The sequence below is a fragment of the Triticum urartu genome, chromosome 2 (genome assembly GCF_003073215.2).
Source record: "Triticum urartu cultivar G1812 chromosome 2, Tu2.1, whole genome shotgun sequence".
NCBI lineage: Eukaryota > Viridiplantae > Streptophyta > Magnoliopsida > Poales > Poaceae > Triticum > Triticum urartu.
Window position 1 is genome coordinate 748,590,670 of NC_053023.1, and position 18,258 is coordinate 748,608,927.

At 42.9% G+C, this 18,258-nt stretch overlaps 1 protein-coding gene and 1 pseudogene across 1 annotated transcript; both read left to right on the plus strand.

The window, feature by feature from the left end:
* The first annotated feature begins 5,158 nt into the window (after window positions 1-5,158).
* On the plus strand, window positions 5,159-10,217 carry LOC125540467 (probable protein arginine N-methyltransferase 6.1). The gene is made up of 13 exons (XM_048704086.1): window positions 5,159-5,438; window positions 5,616-5,681; window positions 5,764-5,832; window positions 6,410-6,445; window positions 6,839-6,904; window positions 7,253-7,321; window positions 7,417-7,494; window positions 7,823-7,901; window positions 8,012-8,106; window positions 8,212-8,296; window positions 9,037-9,218; window positions 9,321-9,439; window positions 9,822-10,217. The coding sequence occupies exons 1-13, from the start codon at window positions 5,253-5,255 to the stop codon at window positions 9,862-9,864; spliced, it is 1,173 nt and encodes a 390-aa protein (XP_048560043.1). The 5' UTR covers window positions 5,159-5,252; the 3' UTR covers window positions 9,865-10,217.
* Window positions 10,218-12,141: 1,924 nt separating this feature from the next.
* LOC125538541 lies at window positions 12,142-18,113 on the plus strand (annotated as a pseudogene).
* Window positions 18,114-18,258: the final 145 nt, after the last annotated feature.

Genomic DNA, 18,258 nt, shown 5'->3' on the forward strand with positions numbered 1-18,258 from the left:
ACATTTAACATTTTCAAATGCTCGAGTAACATTTTTCAAATATAAGATTAACATTATTTTAATACATGGTCATATTTTTCTATACATATTTAACATTTTTAAATGCTTGATTAACATTTTTAAACACAAGATTTTTTTTCAAATACTTGATTAGCAATTTTAAAATACATCATCAACTTTTTTCATACACATTTGTATTTTTATTTATACATTTTTTGTATACATGAGAAAAAAATTCAAATGGTTAACATTTTTTTCAAATGTATTTAAATAAATTGTTTTTTGTAGTATATTTATTTAGAATGTTTGAAAGTATAAAGAAAATTCAAAAGGAAGCAAAATACAAAAACAAAACACATGAAAAAATAACAAGGTCGTGGCCTCCCGCGTGCCTGGGACGGCCCTTCTCGCGTCTCTTTCACGATAGACTTCCGTGGCACTCGCTAGAAGCGAGGTATAACCGCGCCCGGCTTCATAGGGCTTTTTTCGCTTGGGATTAGATAAATGGGCTGGCACAAAAGCCCAGTGCACCACAGATCATCGTTTCTTTTTCCGGAGTAGAGCCCTATTAGGGCAAATCCTAAACAGCGCCTGTTGCGCCCGTTTCTTCGATTTCCACAAACGGGCGCACACCCTCTCTCCGCCATGGGCTGGCCCATTTTCATCCTTTTTTTCCGTTTTCTGAACTGCTGCGAAAAAGGGCATCAGGTGGGATTCCGCAGCAGGACCAAAACCAGAAACTTTTCCGTTTTCTGAACTGCTGCAAAAAAGGGCATCAGGCGGAATCGGACCTGCGCCGGAGGATTCTGAACAGGCTGCGCTAGCCAACGTAGCCACGCCAGCTTCCACAATTACTTCAATCTTTTTCCATCTTTTGTTCTCGCGTTTATTTCTTTTTTCTTTTTTCAGTTGTTCTTTCTTTCTGCCCTTTTCTTTTTTTCTTTCTTTTTTAAACTTGCGAGTTTTTCTTCAAAATCGACGAACTTTTTTTCAATTTTATGAACTTTCTTTCAAATTCGATGAAGTTTTCTTCAAAATCGATGAACTTTTTTCATATTCGGTGAACTTCTTGCAGAATTGATGAACTTTTTTCATATTCGGTGAACTTCTTGCAGAATTGGTGAACTTTTTTCATATTCGGTGAACTTCTTGCAGAATTGGTGAACTTTTTTCATATTCGGTGAACTTCTTGCAGAATCAATGAACTTTTTTTTAAATTGATGGACCTTTTTAAAATTCGATGAACTATTTTCGAATTTGATGAACTTTTTTTTTCAGATTTTTGTGAACCTTTTTGAAAATCAATGAACTTTTTTTGTAATCGATGAACTCTTTTTAAAATCGAAGAACTTTTTTTCAAAATCGGTGAACTTTTTTTGAGAACCGATGAACTATTTTCAAAATCGATGAACTTTTTTCAATTTTTAATGAAATTTTGTGAATTCGTGAACTTTTTTGAATACATGAATTTTTCTAATTCGCGATTCTGTTTTAAATCTGTGGACTTCCAAAATTTGTTCACGTATTTTTCAAAAGATATCACGTTTTCTAACTTGTTTCAAATAATTCAAAAAGTACCTGGCAATGCGTGTGCAATAAATAGCGTGGGTACAGTTTGTTGTACTGTTACATTGTCGCGCTACTACGTTACACAAGTGACTAGTTGGTCTAGTGGTTAGCCAACCAGGTACTGGAGGTCAGTTCACGCGTTTGATTCCGCAGCAGGACCAAAAGTTTCTGGTTTTGTTTTTTGCGAGTGTTGCGTGTTCGTGGGCTGGCCCACCTGGGTGCAGCAGTGAGCGCCCGTTGCTTCAACCGGCGCATAAGACGCCCTATAGGAGCTCCCCCCCTATTAGGACAGTTGGACCAAGAAAGAAAATTGCGGTGGACCACTGAATTGACAGTAGATTTAATGGCTTAGATCAACCAGATCACACGAGCGGACGCCCATGAACTGCCAGGCCGTGAGAGGACTGGGTTTCTATATCCTTATATAGTGTGTGAATAACTTTGAAAGATGGTCGTTGGATGAAACCAATCCAACGGTGTAGAGATGGCAAATCCGAACACTACTGGCCGTTGGATATCATCTACAATCCACCAGATTTTGCCACATGTACAATCTAGAAGACTCCGTGATTGAACTTAAGAAAAATGCACAAAGCTCAAAACACAAGGACTTCTCCTTTGTTCTAGAATCTTCCGTATCATGATTGCCCAATTTTTTTTCTAGATGAATCGTCATTATTTGTTTTTACTTTATGCTTTACAACGCACAATTCCATGAATCTTAAAATTGATTTTGAATGACACGAACTATAAGGATTAAACGAACATCTACATTATGCATATATATATGACTCAAAGCTTACATGCTATAATGTGGTATTTATTCATAATTTGATTGAAAAATCTCATTTGCACGTGTACCTTACTAGTAGGCTTAGTTTGCCTATCCTAAATTACTTAGCTAGGTCCTCACATGATGACCATGTTATAAAGTAGTTGTATATATCAGGCAATAAAAGACCACAAAAGACCCTTTTGTTTGTGGAGGGAATGTAGGGTTACAAAGATTGTACTTTAGCAGAACTCATGCGAATCAATCATGTAGGTAGTATTTCATTTTGAAGATTTTTTGTGTTAGACGGAATAGTAGGTGAGAAGAAAAACATGGTTAATTCTTACCATTTCTTTGAATTTCCTTAGATGATTTGAACGTGTTGGCATTGGGTTCAAGTGAACTCAATGATTTTCTCACCCTACGTATATACGCATAGTCACTTATATGAAGCCAATACGAATTCACGTTTGAACCCATCGAAGCTAGCACGCACGAGCCACAAGCATCTCCCTCCGTCCGGGTTTATTAGGCCTAAAGACAACTTCTCTTAGACCAAGACACATAGTGATTTGCTCACATTAATTCTTCCATTCCACTCCCAATGCACTCTCTCACATGCATGCAGCCAATGAAAAAGCACACATGAAGTGTATTAACTTTTCAGCCATGGCACCAACAACAATAGCTTTCAATACAACCAATGAAATGGTTGCATGCATGCACCTTTCCAACGCGGGGCCTTATAAAAGGGGACATGCTTGTGATGCTGAGAGGCCTAATAAACCCGGACGAAGGGAGTACCAGACAATTTATCTCAGTGGGAGACTAACTGCACTGTAAATTCTCTACTTATCTAGTGTTGATACACCACAGTTTCTTCTCCTCTGATGCCGCGATGACATCCTTCACGGGTCCGTCCACCCATGTCCAATATTGTCTTCTCTGGGACTTTGTTGTTGTCCGATGTGGATCATCTTCTCCGCTAGGGCACCCGCCGTTGCGGGGCTGATGGGCACAGGTGAGAAATCCTAGAAAAAATCTCACCTAAGCCCTCTTCCAAAGCATTTCTTCATAGTTTAGTCCAAGCTTGGGGGCTAAGGCCACCCTCCCCCCGCCCCCAGTTATGCATAGCTCCGCCACTGAACACACACATGGTCTCTGCAACACATTCTTCCTCGCCTCTTAGCATCGTCACCGCGAGCCCATGTTGTCATCGTCCTTGTGGGGCTGCTAGTTCATCTGGATTAGAGAAAAGCGGTTGTAGATAAATCTGCTAATTACGGAGATGCACTTTAAGAACTCTAGGGAAGTCAGTGTATTCCTTTCCTCCATAATAACTGCCAATATAAAGGCTAGAGGAGTAAAAACCCACTCTAGCAGATTTTATCACTCCCTTTATTTTAGTAATTTTGACAGACTCTCCAAAGAAAGAGTGGTGTAGCGAACATGGAGTATCTGCTCTCAAGCTCAAATGCACCCCTGATGAACAGTAAAATAAAAATAGTAAAAAATCCAAAAACTTTTGATTTTTGTGTGGTAAACTTTGACAAGTGTTTTGTATGCCTACAAATTTTCAACACGAAATGGCATTCGTGAAAGTCGTGGAAAAGAAATCAATGCTCCAAAAATGTTAGTTTTGAAAACATTTTGGAGTACTGATTTTGTTTTTTTGACATGACTTTCAAAGATGTTATTTCGTGTTGAAATTTGTTAAGCATACAAAACATATGCCAAAGTTTACCACCAAAAAATTCGTTTTTTTTTAATTTTTCTACTAATTTTTTATTTTATAGTTTATTAGGGTGCATTTGAGCTCGGGATCAAAATAAGACTTTCGTGGTGTAGCCTCTATATCTTAGGGATGTGGAGGATTTTTAGAATGCACTCCAAAATAAAACATTGAAGCTTGAACTTCTTCCTCCCTAGCCCTCATTTATTTTCCTTTTCCTGGCATTTGGCCCGTATCATTTTCGTGGGCACGAGAATCCCCAAATCTACGCATTAACGGCGTCTGCCACATGTCCCATCTGCCGGTCATCTCCAACCGCCTCGTCTCGTCGATATCCCACCATATGTCATCCTCTCTCACCGCCTGCCGTTCCCTCCTATAAAAACTCGATAGTGAATCTTCCCCTTCCACACCTCCCCTCCCCTCCTTAGCCCAGGTTTAGTGCCACCCTAGCCCACCCTGCTTCCACTACCTAGACCCAACGACGCCTCCTCCCTCCCCGCATCTTACCATGCCACCACGCCTCCTACTGGCTGGACCTCCTTGGCGAGGTGAACACGTTGTTGATGGCAAGTGGGTTGGTGGACTCCTACTCCAACTCCGATGGGTGGACTCCGCTTGCACCGGTGGGTGGGCTCCTACTCCGGCGTCATTGGCCCCTCAACGTGATGAAGGAGCAAAGCTTGCACGCACGTCCGCGAGGATGACACCCGCCATGATCTCCAGGCCGAGCGTCGTCGCCCTAGGCCACCCCCCCTCGACGGGACAGACAGACATCGCCAGGTGGATGTCGCCGCCCGCAGGTCCGCCGAGGACATCCGTCAGTGCGGCGCCGGCCGCCCGCTACGAGTTCGAGCAGTCTTGCTTGGATGCCGCTATCTTTCTTTCTTTTTTTATAATTGGATGCCGCTTTCCATATATCAAATTTCTTGTCGATACCGAAAGATTAACCTGCAGCGTTAAAAAAACAGTTTTGCTAAAGCACATCTGGATATGTTAAAAAAAATACCACGAATGGGTCTGAGGAAAAGAAGTTTCCAAATATATGGTCATGGGGTTAAAAACTCTGTTTCCGAAGCAGAGGAGGCAAAGCTGGTCTCTGCGGGAGAGCGCACCAGCGAAACCTCCATTCGAATCTCTCCTCTCCTCTCCTCGGCCGCCCGCCCTCCCCCTCTCGCCATGCTGCCCTCGCACCTCAACGGCCACTCCCCGCTCGCGCGCCGCCGTCCCCAGCTCCCCGCGGCCTCCCCGCCCGCCACCGCCGGGGACCCCCCGGCGGCGGCGGGGGACGCCGCGCTGGAGGCGCACGACCGCGTCTACTTCCAGTCCTACTCCCACATCGGCATCCACGAGTCCATGATCAAGGTGAGCCCCCTTCGCCTCCGCCCGCCCGATTCGGCCGCTCGCCCTCCCTCCCGGCGGACGCCCCCAAACCCCTAAACCCTACCGCGAGCAGAGCCGGTGGGGATCCGTTCTGTTCCCGAGTCCGAGTCGCGTTTTGGTTTGGGGGAGCTGACCCGTGCGGCGCTCTGGATTTGGCAGGACAGGGTCAGGACCGACGCGTACCGCGAGGCAATCATGCTCCACCAGAAGTTCATCGAGGGGAAGGTACAAACGCTCGCCTGACTCGGGCTGATTCAAGTGCTTGGAATGTCTGTTCTGAATTTTGGCTGTTGGTTGGGTTGTGCAGGTTGTGATGGATGTGGGGTGTGGCACTGGGATACTCTCGGTCTTCTGCGCTCGTGCCGGCGCGAAACGAGTAAGCTGCGAGATAACTCTGCTCTTGCGGTGGCCGGTCATTTTAGAGGCGTAGTGTTTGTCTTGGATGATAGATGTGTCTCTCCTGCTTTGTTAGTTCCGAGTCTTTAGACGGATGCATAAATTAAATTTACAGTGCTGTCATAACTAGTGGGATCCTGCTCTAGTGCAATGTAACTAGTACTAGATTCAGTGTGCTGGGATCCAAAGGCAGTTTTGCACTTCCAGACCTCTGCTTGCAAATTGCCCAGCAGCTTAAATGAAATGGCCCTCCTCAATCCTCATGTGCCACAACAAGTGTTCTAATATGGAATTTCAAGGCCTAACTCTGTTCATGCTGTCAGAAAAGAAAAACGCAACTCTAAATCTGTCAGTTCTGCATTTTTTTGTCCTTACAGATGTGACATGTATCTAGTATGACTGGTAATAAGTATCTTTTGCCAGATTTCAGTTTTAGTGGAATCACCCGTAGTATAACCAGCAATAATATTAATTATCTGTTTTCACTAATCTATATGTTCGACCTTCTTATAGTGAGTGAGCCTTACCTTTCTGCCTCTTTTTAAATGCTTTTACAGGTTTATGCTGTGGATGCTAGTGAAATCGCCACCCAGGTAACGTATTACTTCTGAAGATGTAATCTGATACCAACCTGTGTCCTTTCCTCTTTTTGTTTGTCATTTTTCCGCGACGTGTCAAATGTATTTTTTTTGCCCCATTTAGCATGGACATAAATGTAGTGAAACGAGTTTTGCTAATAAGAGCACAATTAGGGTATATTTTTTCCAACCAGGCTTGCACCCATTTCCTTTAATTTCTTGACGGAAATATTCAGTACATCAATTCACACATTATCACAAGTAGGTATGGTCAAGGAAAAATAGTTTTATACATTATCTTCACATTGGGTATTTGAAGACTGTTTACTTTTGTTTTTATTATATCCATACCCATTATGGCCAAATAGCAGGAAGGTCGTTCATATTGATCTCTTCCTTTTCATGCAGGCCAGTGAAATTGTAAAAGCAAACAATTTAGCTGATAAGATCATTGTCATTCATGGACGTGTTGAGGTGACATTCTATCTTTACATTTCCTCTTTGTTATAAATAGTTCTTTCACTCTGTGTTGGGATTATTGATCTCTGTGTCTGAAAAAGCTACATACTGTTTCTGTACAGAAGTTTTATTTGCATTTTCTGCTGGTGTGCAGACATGTAGTTCCTTCAGAGATTTGGGTTTTTTACAGTTAAAATAATGTCAGCATAAGCAGGACATAAAGTTTGTGTTTCCTAATATTGGTTTTGCATGTCACTTCTCTATTCAGCTATTTTTGTTGTGACTATATTTAAATTTTATTTATTTCGTTCTTATTTTCCCTGTTTGCACTTTCTGTTAATTATTGTTGAGTTGGCTGTGCAGGATGTTGATGTTGAGGAGAAGGTTGATGTAATAATATCAGAATGGATGGGTTATATGCTTCTTTACGAGGTTCCTTTTTGACAGCCATGTTGATTGTTTGCATTGCCTTTTGATATGCTATGCCTTTGTGAATTCCTAAACTTCTGATGTTTTTTCCCCTGTAGAGTATGCTGCCAAGCGTTCTATTTGCAAGGGATAAATGGCTTAAGCCAGGGGGTCTTATCCTGCCTTCTCATGCTACGGTATAATTATTATATAGTAGAATTTAATTCGTCACACACGTGGCCACACAATAGCACGAAAGTATTTCACTAGTACAAGCAATAAATATGTTAATGGATTGCTTGCTATTGTGCGAAGCCAGTTAGTGATATTTATTTTTAATCTTAAGTAGGCAAAAGCAACAACTCTGCTGCTCTAATTATTTAAGTTTTAAAAGAGGCATCATCTGGTAGGAAATATTCTTGCATGCCCAACTGAACCTTGTTACCTCCGTGAGGATGAAACAGCAACCATTTTGTGGCTTGTTATTGGCCAAACCTGAATACTTATGGATCCTTCTTTTGCCAGCTTTTCATGGCGCCTATAACAAATTCTGATAGATATGAAGGAAGCGTTGATTTCTGGTGTGATGTTTATGGCATAAACAGTAAGTTGTTGTCGTGTTACGTCCAGAGTTTTAGTATGCATTGCTGTCACTATCTGATTTTGCATGGTAACTTTTGCATGCAATGATGATTCTGAACTTCGCTGCTGTAGTGTCTGCTCTTGTGCCACTTGCCAAAAAATTCGCATCCGAGGAGCCCTCCATTGAAATAGTTGGTGGAGAAAATGTTATAAGTTGGCCATTTGTGGTAAGTTTTCGCAACATTATCAGATAAATAACTATATTTATCTGTTGAGATTTATTGTAATGTCTAACCCTTTTTTTTATTGGGGCCATGTTTACTTGGGGACAGGTGAAGCACATTGATTGCTACACTTTTACGGTTGAGGAATTCAAGTCTATCACCACAACATACAAAGTTTCATCAATGATGTTAGGTAATTCATGTGATTTGATCTTTCTCAGTCCACTTCCTATGTGCTGAATCTTTTTAATTGCATTATCTTGTATTATGATATCATTTCAAATTTGAGCATCGAGGAACTTAGTTGATACAATGATCTGATGCTCTAGTACTCTAGCGTGTTTCCTTATGGTGAGTATTTCTGATTCCAATTGAAGTGTTCGACCAATTTAAAATTTCCTCATGCGTGTCAAGGATGGAATAAATATCACATTTGCTACATAAGCTGTACTGAAATTGGGGGTTATTTAGGTCCAATGCAAGATACAATGTTTGTTGGCGTGCTAATGATGCACTATGCCCTCGGAGTGTTTGATACACTGATGTCCATCTTACGATACAACTTTTTAGCAACATTTTTCCTGTTAGTGTCATCCAAATTGGTAATGATATTTTGCTGTCACTGCTAACAACCCATCAGCCATCACTAGACAGCGATTAGAATTGATGTTTGTTGGTTAGTCCTGCTACAGTAACTGCTGATGTCTGGCAGTGCATCTCCTAATGTTATGCATCGTGAATGCAATTTAATTTATGGCTGCTCTTTTCATTATGTTGTCCCACCCCTTTCCTAATTTTCCAACCAGATTATCTTTCATCTAATTATCTTATTTATTGAGAATGCTTCATCTAATTTGAATCTCAGTAGCAAACCTAGTACTTTTGCATTTCTCCTTGACAAGAATCTGAAATTTTGTTACCTCTGATGTGAAGCTCCAATTCACGGCTTTGGTCTCTGGTTTGAGGTGGAGTTCAATGGGCCTGCAGAGTCTTGTAGCAATTTGTCCTCCGATTCAAGTCCACTTGATATTATTCAGAAGAAAAGGTGCAGGGCATCAGATAGCACAGTTGTGCTGTCCACAGCCCCAGAAGACGAGCCAACCCATTGGCACCAGGTTCTGATTGAAATGGCCATTTCCTTGGCGAAACAGTTTGTTGTTCATTTATTTGGTTATTCTTGCTCCTTTTGCTAAATTTGCTCTTGTCGTCTTTTGCAGACAATTTTGTACTTCCCTGATCCTATAGGGGTGACGCAAGATCAAATCATAGAAGGCTCTGTAACAATCACCCCGAGCGAGGAGAATCCACGCTGTCTGAATATTCACTTGGAGTGCTCGTAAGTTTCTGTCTACCATCCTTCTGTAGTTTTATTCTAGCAGATGCTACATCTGTTATATCGGCAAAAACAGAGACAGTTACTCAGTCTAACTGTGCTTTGTTACCATCTGTCCTTATGGTTTCGCTTTTAGCCAGCTACACGCGGCCAATAAACTCTTTATTACGTCACGCTGTTCAGCCTGTACTACATTGTTTGGAATTTGTCAGTTTTGTGGTCCATACAAGCAAATACTTCAGAATCGCTAGCGTGAAATAATGTGTATGATGCCTAATCATGTTATAAATGCCATTCACAGATAATTTGTTTTGTCGAATGCAAACTTAATAGAATAGAAAATCTTGTCCTCTCTGATGCTCTACATTTTGTTTCCATACAACAGCACGGGAGGTCAAAACTTGGTGAAGGATTTTGCAATGCGGTAATCGGCATGGTCCCTCAACCTGTCAGCTCAATTCCGCGGTAACTAGCCAATGGGCCCAAGGCCTAATCCACATTCCTCACTGACCCGAACCTGGCTCAAGACCTGGCTGTACTCTCTACTCAATTGGTTCAAAAAATATATCCATGTTACTTAGGAGGCACAGGGCCAGGATTTTTTGGCCGAAACAAGTTGCAGGCAGCCGTCCAGTACTTTTGTTATTGTCTGGTAATCATTTGTTTTTGCTGTAACAGTAGATGAAGGCGGTAGTTTGCCTTGGTATGCTAACTGGCTGCAACATTTTTTGAGATTATGTTGAATTGCAATTTTGGCGTGAGCTGTTTTAGTTGCTGTTGATATTGGTTTTGTCGTCTGCCAGTCCTCTTTTGCGCGCTAACTATCTGCATGCACAGAACAGCTGTCAGCACATGCCATAATGCTCCGAGAAAATTTGTGGTCGGCTTACAAATGTTTTTCTCGGTATACACCATGAAAATCGAATTCAAAATGGCATGACCGTGCAAGTTGAGCATGTTTTAATGTAATTGTGTACATATATGGCTAATTGTTTCCAAGTTTATTTTAGATTGTGTGTACTCCGTGACCGAGCTGTACATTTCATTCTGATCCTGTATTCATATGCGGGCACTATTTGCTCCAACACTAAATCTGAAAAATTGTACGGTAGGTAGGCGGCGATTGGTCTTGGGAGGCGTGGGCCACATGAAAGTGAGAAAGTCTGCGGGGGCAAATCGATTGGAATCAGGGTTGGCAAGGATCCAACTTCAATTGTGAGCTTCTGATTTTCAGATTCTGATGAATGGGCAAGAGTAGTGCATTTGCGCCAACTCGTGTCTGTATTAGTAGCAGATATAAAATTCGCAAAAAAGTAGTGGACATAATGCATTAGCCTCTTGTGATCAATAATACTCTCTCCTTTTCAAAATAATTGAAGTTCTTGATTTATCTGAAGTCAAACTAGTTTAAATTTGACCAATTATATAGAATAATATGCTAAGATCTACAAAACCAAATACACATAAGATAAAAAAATATTTCATAAAAAATCTCTGGAGAATAATTGTGTGTTTTAGACGTTAATATATTTTTTGTAGACTTGGTCAAAATTAAACAAGTTTGACTTAAGACAAGTATAATTTGGTGTTCTACATGTGTGCGCTTGCATGACTTTTTTTTGTACTAGTGCAATCTCACACATGTATATTTATTTTTATGCATGCATACAATATATATATATACACATATACATACGCATATAAAAACATGTATTATCATTATTATTATTATGCAGAAATAAGCATATAATTGTGAGATTTCCGTAAGAAAAAGTGTTCTCTAAAAAGTAATGGATTAGTGACATCGATGCTACCCTTACAAAAGAAAAGAAAATGAAAACTAAAGGAAAATTCAAAAAATGGAATAAAAATAAAACAAAATCAAATAAATGAAGTTTCCTATGGAAGAATGAATTCGAGGCATTGGTATTACTCTTTCAGAAAAAAAATCTAAAACAAAATCAAAATAATAAAGTTTGTTAAGAAAGAATTAAACCCTTTAAAAAGAAAGAAAATGAAAAAGAAAAACCTTTCAAAACTTGCACACAACTTTGCACTGAAATTACACTTTCAGAAATATGCAAAGAGTAAGCATATAATGTTTTTTGGAACTAAAAAATGGGACCAGTTTCTAAAACATGAACATTTTTTGAATACATTAACTTTGTGAACATTTTTCTGAAATCCAAACATTTCCTTAATTTTGGGATAATATTTTGAAAATGTGAAAAATTTGAATAACGAGGACATTTAAAAAAAGTACAGGATATATATATATATTTTTGAAAGGAAAAGAAACTAAACAAAATAAAAAAAGAAAAAACCCCCAGCAAATAACCATGAAGAAAACCAATATCAAAACAGGGAAAAAAACCAAGAACAAACAGTCTGGAATGTTTTGAGAACCGGTAGAAACCGGACAAAAAACCTGCCTAAAAACCATATCCCTGTACAACATATATGTGTGATGTAAAATGGGCCGGCACAATGAATCGCTAGCGTCCCGTGCCTTCCCGGCGGCGATGTCAGCTGCTTCATCCTCCTCAAAAAAAAAAAAAAAAGCTGCTTCCTCCGCAAGATCCACCGCCTCCGCTGCGCTGCGGCCTCATCCACCTTGGCGGCAGGCATCCCTCCCTCGGCGCCGCCTGCCGCAACCGCCCGGTTCTCTCCTCCCCTGCTTCACGCGCGACCTCTACTCTATCTCTATGGGTCGTGCCGTGACGCCGGACTTGGACGGAGAGGTCAAGGCCCTGACGCGTTGGGCGAGTGATTGGCTCGCCAAGCTACATTACGACTTTGTAAGGTATGGCCCTGTTCCTATGTGACATTAGTTCTGTTTATTTAGTTAATTTTTTCTCTGAAAAGAAATACTTACTACTCCCTCCGTCTCATAATATAAGAGCGTTTTTGACACTAGTTACATTATGGGACGGAGGGAGTAGTTGGTAGTCATTTTCATTGAACTAATTACAAGAAATGTAGCAATTCAGTTCTACACATCGTGTGTGTTTGACCATCAGATATTCGAGCCCAAATTGAGGGGCCATTTTCAGTTCAGTGTCGTCATGGATTCCCTGCCGGAGAGGAAGACACCAACGGGTCACCGTATGCTACTCCGGTCATATAGCTTTCAGGCCTGAATTCTGAAATGTCGCTACTCGGAAAATCATGAAAGGCCACTCATGGATGGTGATGGGGGAGAAAAGAACCAAAGGAGAAGGAAAGGCCACGTACTATCCTACCTATCCCTTGTTTTGACTCATTGACCTGCTGTATGCAAAGCACTGCCTCTCATTTCGCTTGCAGTGCAATACTGATCCAGTTCCATTCTCCCTCTGCCGTCGTTACCTTACATCCAACTTCCTTGTCTGCGCGACGAGCAGAGGAGGAGGAGCGGCAAGCTCCCGCGTCCCGTTTCGCCGTTTCATCCGTGTAAGCTTCTTCACTTCCCTTTGCTGCCTTTACTCCTTCAACTCCGCCTATGTTGTCTCAACATAGCCGGTCCCAAGTCCGGGTAAAGGAGGAGGGTTGTGATAGGCTTGGCGAGCCAACGTAAAAACTCAGCCACTCTTATGGAGATGAAACCCAAAAGATTTTCGTTGGGGCGTAACCCTCTCAGCGACGCGCTACATCGGAACCCGGGTGTGGTGGAAAATGGGCAAGGACCGGGCCGTCACCCCCAAGGTGGCGCGCTGTATCTTGATCCGGATACGGTGGCAAGTGAGCGAGGATCGGGTCGTCACATCCTTAGTGGCGCGCTACATCGGCGCCCGGATGTAGTGGAAAATGGGCAAGGGTCTTTGCATTTGACTCGACGAGTGTGAAGGGTAAGGAAGCTAGCCGAGCCTAGGAGGATTTGCTTAGGTAGCTGGAACGTAGGGTCTCTGACAGGGAAGCTTCGGGAGCTAGTTGATGCAGCGGTGAGGAGAGGTGTTGATATCCTTTGCGTCCAAGAAACCAAATGGAGAGGACAGAAGGCGAAGGAGGTGGAGGATACCGGCTTCAAGCTGTGGTACACAGGGACGGCTGCAAACAGAAATGGCGTAGGCATCTTGATCAACAAGAGCCTCAAGTATGGAGTGGTAGACGTCAAGAGACGTGGGGACCGGATTATCCTGGTCAAGCTGGTAGTTGAGGACTTGGTTCTCAATGTTATCAGCGCGTATGCCCCACAAGTAGGCCACAATGAGAACACCAAGAGGGAGTTCTGGGAAGGCCTGGAAGACATGGTTAGGAGTGTACCGATTGGTGAGAAGCTCTTCATAGGAGGAGACCTCAATGGCCACGTGGGTACATCTAACACATGTTTTGAAGGGGCGCACGGGGGCTTTGGCTATGGCATCAAGAATCAAGAAGGAGAAGATGTCTTAAGCTTTGCTCTAGCCTACAACATGATTGTAGCTAACACCCTCTTTAGAAAGAGAGAATCACATCTGGTGACTTTTAGTAGTGGCCAACACTCTAGCCAGATTGATTTCATCCTCTCGAGAAGAGAAGATATGCGTGCGTGCCTAGACTGTAAGGTGATACCTGAAGAGAGTGTTGTACCCCAGCATAAGCTGGTGGTTGCTGACTTCCGCTTTCGGATTCGTGTCCAGCGGGATAAGCGTGCCAAAATCGCTAGAACGAAGTGGTGGAAGCTCAAGGGGGAGGTAGCTCTAGCGTTCAAGGAGAGGGTCATTAAGGAGGGCCCTTGGGAGGAAGGAGGAGATGCGAACAATGTGTGGATGAAGATGGCGACTTGCATTCGTAAGGTGGCCACGGAGGAGCTTGGAGTGTCCAGGGGAAGGAGAAGCGAAGATAAGGATACCTGGTGGTGGAATGATGATGTCCAGAAGGCGATTAAAGAGAAGAAAGATTGCTTCAAACGCCTATACCTGGATAGGAGTGCAGACAACATAGAGAAGTACAAGATGGCGAAGAAGGCCGCAAAGCGAGCTATTGGTGAAGCAAGGGGTCGGGCATATGAGGACCTCTACCAACGGTTAGGCACGAAGGAAGGTGAAAGGGACATCTATAAGATGGCCAAGATCCGAGAGAGGAAGACGAGGGATATTGGCCAAGTCAAATGCATCAAGGACGGAGCAGGCCAACTCTTGGTGAAGGACGAGGAGATTAAGCATAGATGGCGGGAGTACTTCGACAAGCTGTTCAATGGGGAGAATGAGAGTTCTACCATTGAACTGGACGACTCCTTTGATGAGACCAGCATGCGTTTTGTGCAGCGAATCCAGGAGTCTGAGGTCAAGGAGGCTTTAAAAAGGATGAAAGGAGGCAAGGCGATGGGCCCTGATTGTATCCCCATTGAGGTGTGGAAAGGTCTCGGGGACATAGCGATAGTATGGCTAACCAAGCTTTTCAACCTCATTTTTCAGGCAAACAAGATGCCAGAAGAATGGAGACGGAGTATATTAGTACCAATCTTCAAGAACAAGGGGGATGTTCAGAGTTGTACTAATTACCGTGGAATTAAGCTGATGAGCCATACAATGAAGCTATGGGAGAGAGTCATTGAGCATCGCTTAAGAAGAATGACAAGCGTGACCAAAAATCAGTTTGGTTTCATGCCTGGGAGGTCGACCATGGAAGCCATTTTCTTGGTACGACAACTTATGGAGAGATATAGGGAGCAAAAGAAGGACTTGCATATGGTGTTCATTGACTTGGAGAAGGCCTATGATAAGATACCGCGGAATGTCATGTGGTGGGCCTTGGAGAAACACAAAGTCCCAGCAAAGTACATTACCCTCATCAAGGACATGTACGATAATATTGTGACAAGTGTTCGAACAAGTTATGTCGACACTGATGACTTTCCGATTAAGATAGGACCGCATCAGGGGTCAGCTTTGAGCCCTTATCGTTTTGCATTGGTGATGGATGAGGTCACAAGGGATATACAAGGAGATATCCCATGGTGTATGCTCTTTGCGGATGATGTGGTGCTAGTTGACGATAGTCGGACGGGGGTAAATAGGAAGTTAGAGTTATGGAGACAAACCTTGGAATCGAAAGGGTTTAGGCTTAGTAGAACTAAAACCGAGTACATGATGTGTGGTTTCAGTACTACTAGGTGAGAGGAGGAGGTTAGCCTTGATGGCCAGGTGGTACCTCAGAAGGACACCTTTCGGTATTTGGGGTCAATGCTGCAGGAGAATGAGGGTATTGATGAAGATGTGAACCATCGAATCAAAGCCGGATGGATGAAGTGGCGCCAAGCTTCTGGCATTCTCTGTGACAAGAGAGTGCCACAAAAGCTAAAAGGCAAGTTCTACAGGACGGCGGTTCGATCCGCAATGTTGTATGGCGTTGAGTGTTGGCCGACTAAAAGGCGACATGTTCAATAGTTAGGTGTGGCGGAGATGCGTATGTTGAGATGGATGTGTGGCCACACGAGGAAGGATCGAGTCCGGAATGATGATATACGAGATAGAGTTGGGGTAGCACCAATTGAAGAGAAGCTTGTCCAACATCGTCTGAGATGGTTTGGGCATATTCAGCGCAGGCCTCCAGAAGCTTCGGTGCATAGTGGACGGCTAAAGCGTGCGGAGAATGTCAAGAGAGGGCGGGGTAGACCGAATTTGACATGGGAGGAGTCCGTTAAGAGAGACCTGAAGGATTGGAGTATCACCAAAGAGCTAGCTATGGACAGGGGTGCGTGAAATCTTGCTATCCATGTGCCAGAGCCATGAGTTGGTTGCGAGATTTTATGGGTTTCACTTCTAGCCTACCCTAATTTGTTTGGGACTAAAAGCTTTGTTGTTGTTGTTGATTTGTCTTCATAAGCATGCCGGTGTAGTCTGCATATTTCTATCCACACAAAAGAAGAAACAGGAAAGCATGTCGGAATATATACTTCGATTAATTGGTTCACACAAAATAAGAAACATGAGTGGTTAAAATAATTGAATTTTATTACTCAGTTCTTTTCATACCCAAAAAGAATGAGTGGTGAAAATAATCTTTATAGTTTGCTGTTGTTTATCATCATCCGTCATTTACTTGTTCACATGTTCGCCCAATGCCATTTCCCTAAATCAGTGCCTTTTATCCATCCATATGGTTTCCTTCTTTCCTCTGGAATTATCTTGTTGATTTTTTTATCAAACTGAAACGAATGGCTCATGTCTGCGATTGGAGTCTACTCTACATGTTTAGTTCTTCCTAATTTCGCACTATTTCCTGTGTTTACACCAGATCCAGGTTTTTGCATGCACAAAACAAAAAAGGGAAACATCAGCAACAATAAAAACCCGCAATCCATGTTTTGGCTTGCGACTGGCGGTATCACCAATCTTGAAGGAGCTCCTCACTAAAGCTTCAACATGCCTTGGCGTTGACTTGACGCATGAGCTCCATCAACTGGAGACCACCATCATGCCGCAATTCGAGTTGATGATTCAAGCTGCTAACAAGCGCAACCAGAGGGCCATGCTGGACAGATGGATCCAGGAGCTCAAAGATGCCTTGTACAAGGCTCAGGACATGTTGGATGACCACGAGTACAACTTTCTCAAGCGCAAAGCAAAGGACAAGAAGGGTTCCTCCACCAGCACTGATTTGAAGCCTCGGCATGCTATGTAGAGCGTGCTGTCCAATCTGCGCCCGGAGAACAGAAAGCTGCTCAGTCAACTGAATGAACCGAAGGACATCCTGGCGAAAGCCAAGGACTTTTGTGAACCGCTCTCCTTAGTAGCTATTAACAGTGTTGAGGGCTCCTCTGTACCAATAGCGAGTGTTCCTCAGGTTACATCAATACCACCTCCAAAAGTGATTGGTCGTGACAAGGACCGTGATCACTTAATACATCTCCTTACCCAGTCGAGTGCCGCTGAGGCTAGTTCTGCCATGTACTCAGGTTTGGCCATTGTTGGAGCTGGAGGCATGGGAAAATCAACCTTGGCACAGTATGTTTACAATGACAAGAGGGTAGAAGAATATTTTGATGTCAGGATGTGGGTCTGCATCTCTCGCAAACTTGATGTCCGTCGTCATACACAGGAAATTTTCGAGTCTGCAACAAAGGGGGAATGCCCACGTCTTGACAACCTTGACACTCTCCAGGGAAAACTAAGAGATAAGCTACAAGAGTCAGGGGAGTTCCTGCTGGTTATGGATGATATTTGGTTTGACGATTCCAACAATCAGACAGAGTGGGACCAACTGCTAGCTCCTCTAGTTTCTCGGCAGTCTGGAAGCAAAGTTTTGGTAACCTCACGACGGGATACATTTTCGGCTGCTCTTCGTTGCAGTGAAGTAGTTTTTCGTTTGGAAAACATGGAAGATAGTCAGTTCCTAGCACTGTTCAAATACCATGCCTTCTGAACCAGAAGTCAGGGATCCACAGTTGCGTGAAAAACAAGAAGAGATTGCAGAGAAAATCATTAAAAGGCTTGGTAAATCTCCTTTGGTTGCAAAAGTTGTGGGTTCCCAGTTGAATGGAAAAACAAATATCAGTGCATGGAAAGATGCTCTAACTATACAGATCGACAACTTAAGTGAGCCCAGGAGAGCTCTGCTATGGAGTTATGAGAAGTTAGATCCACGTCTACAGAGGTGCTTTTATTGCAGCTTATTTTCGAAAGGTCACAAGTATGACATCGAGGAGTTGGTTTTTTTTAGATCATCAGGGGAGTTTGCCCCCCCCCTGCCCCCCCGCGTTCCATTAATAAAATGAAACCCATAACAGAAGTCTCAGATGGTTTTTCGCGCATGCTGCAATGCATGTTCAGAGAAAGAAAATGAACAGAAAAGGAAAAAAGGAAAATGGCCTACAGCCAAGTACAATGCTTTTTATGATCCCTCAAAGTGGAACATCTATG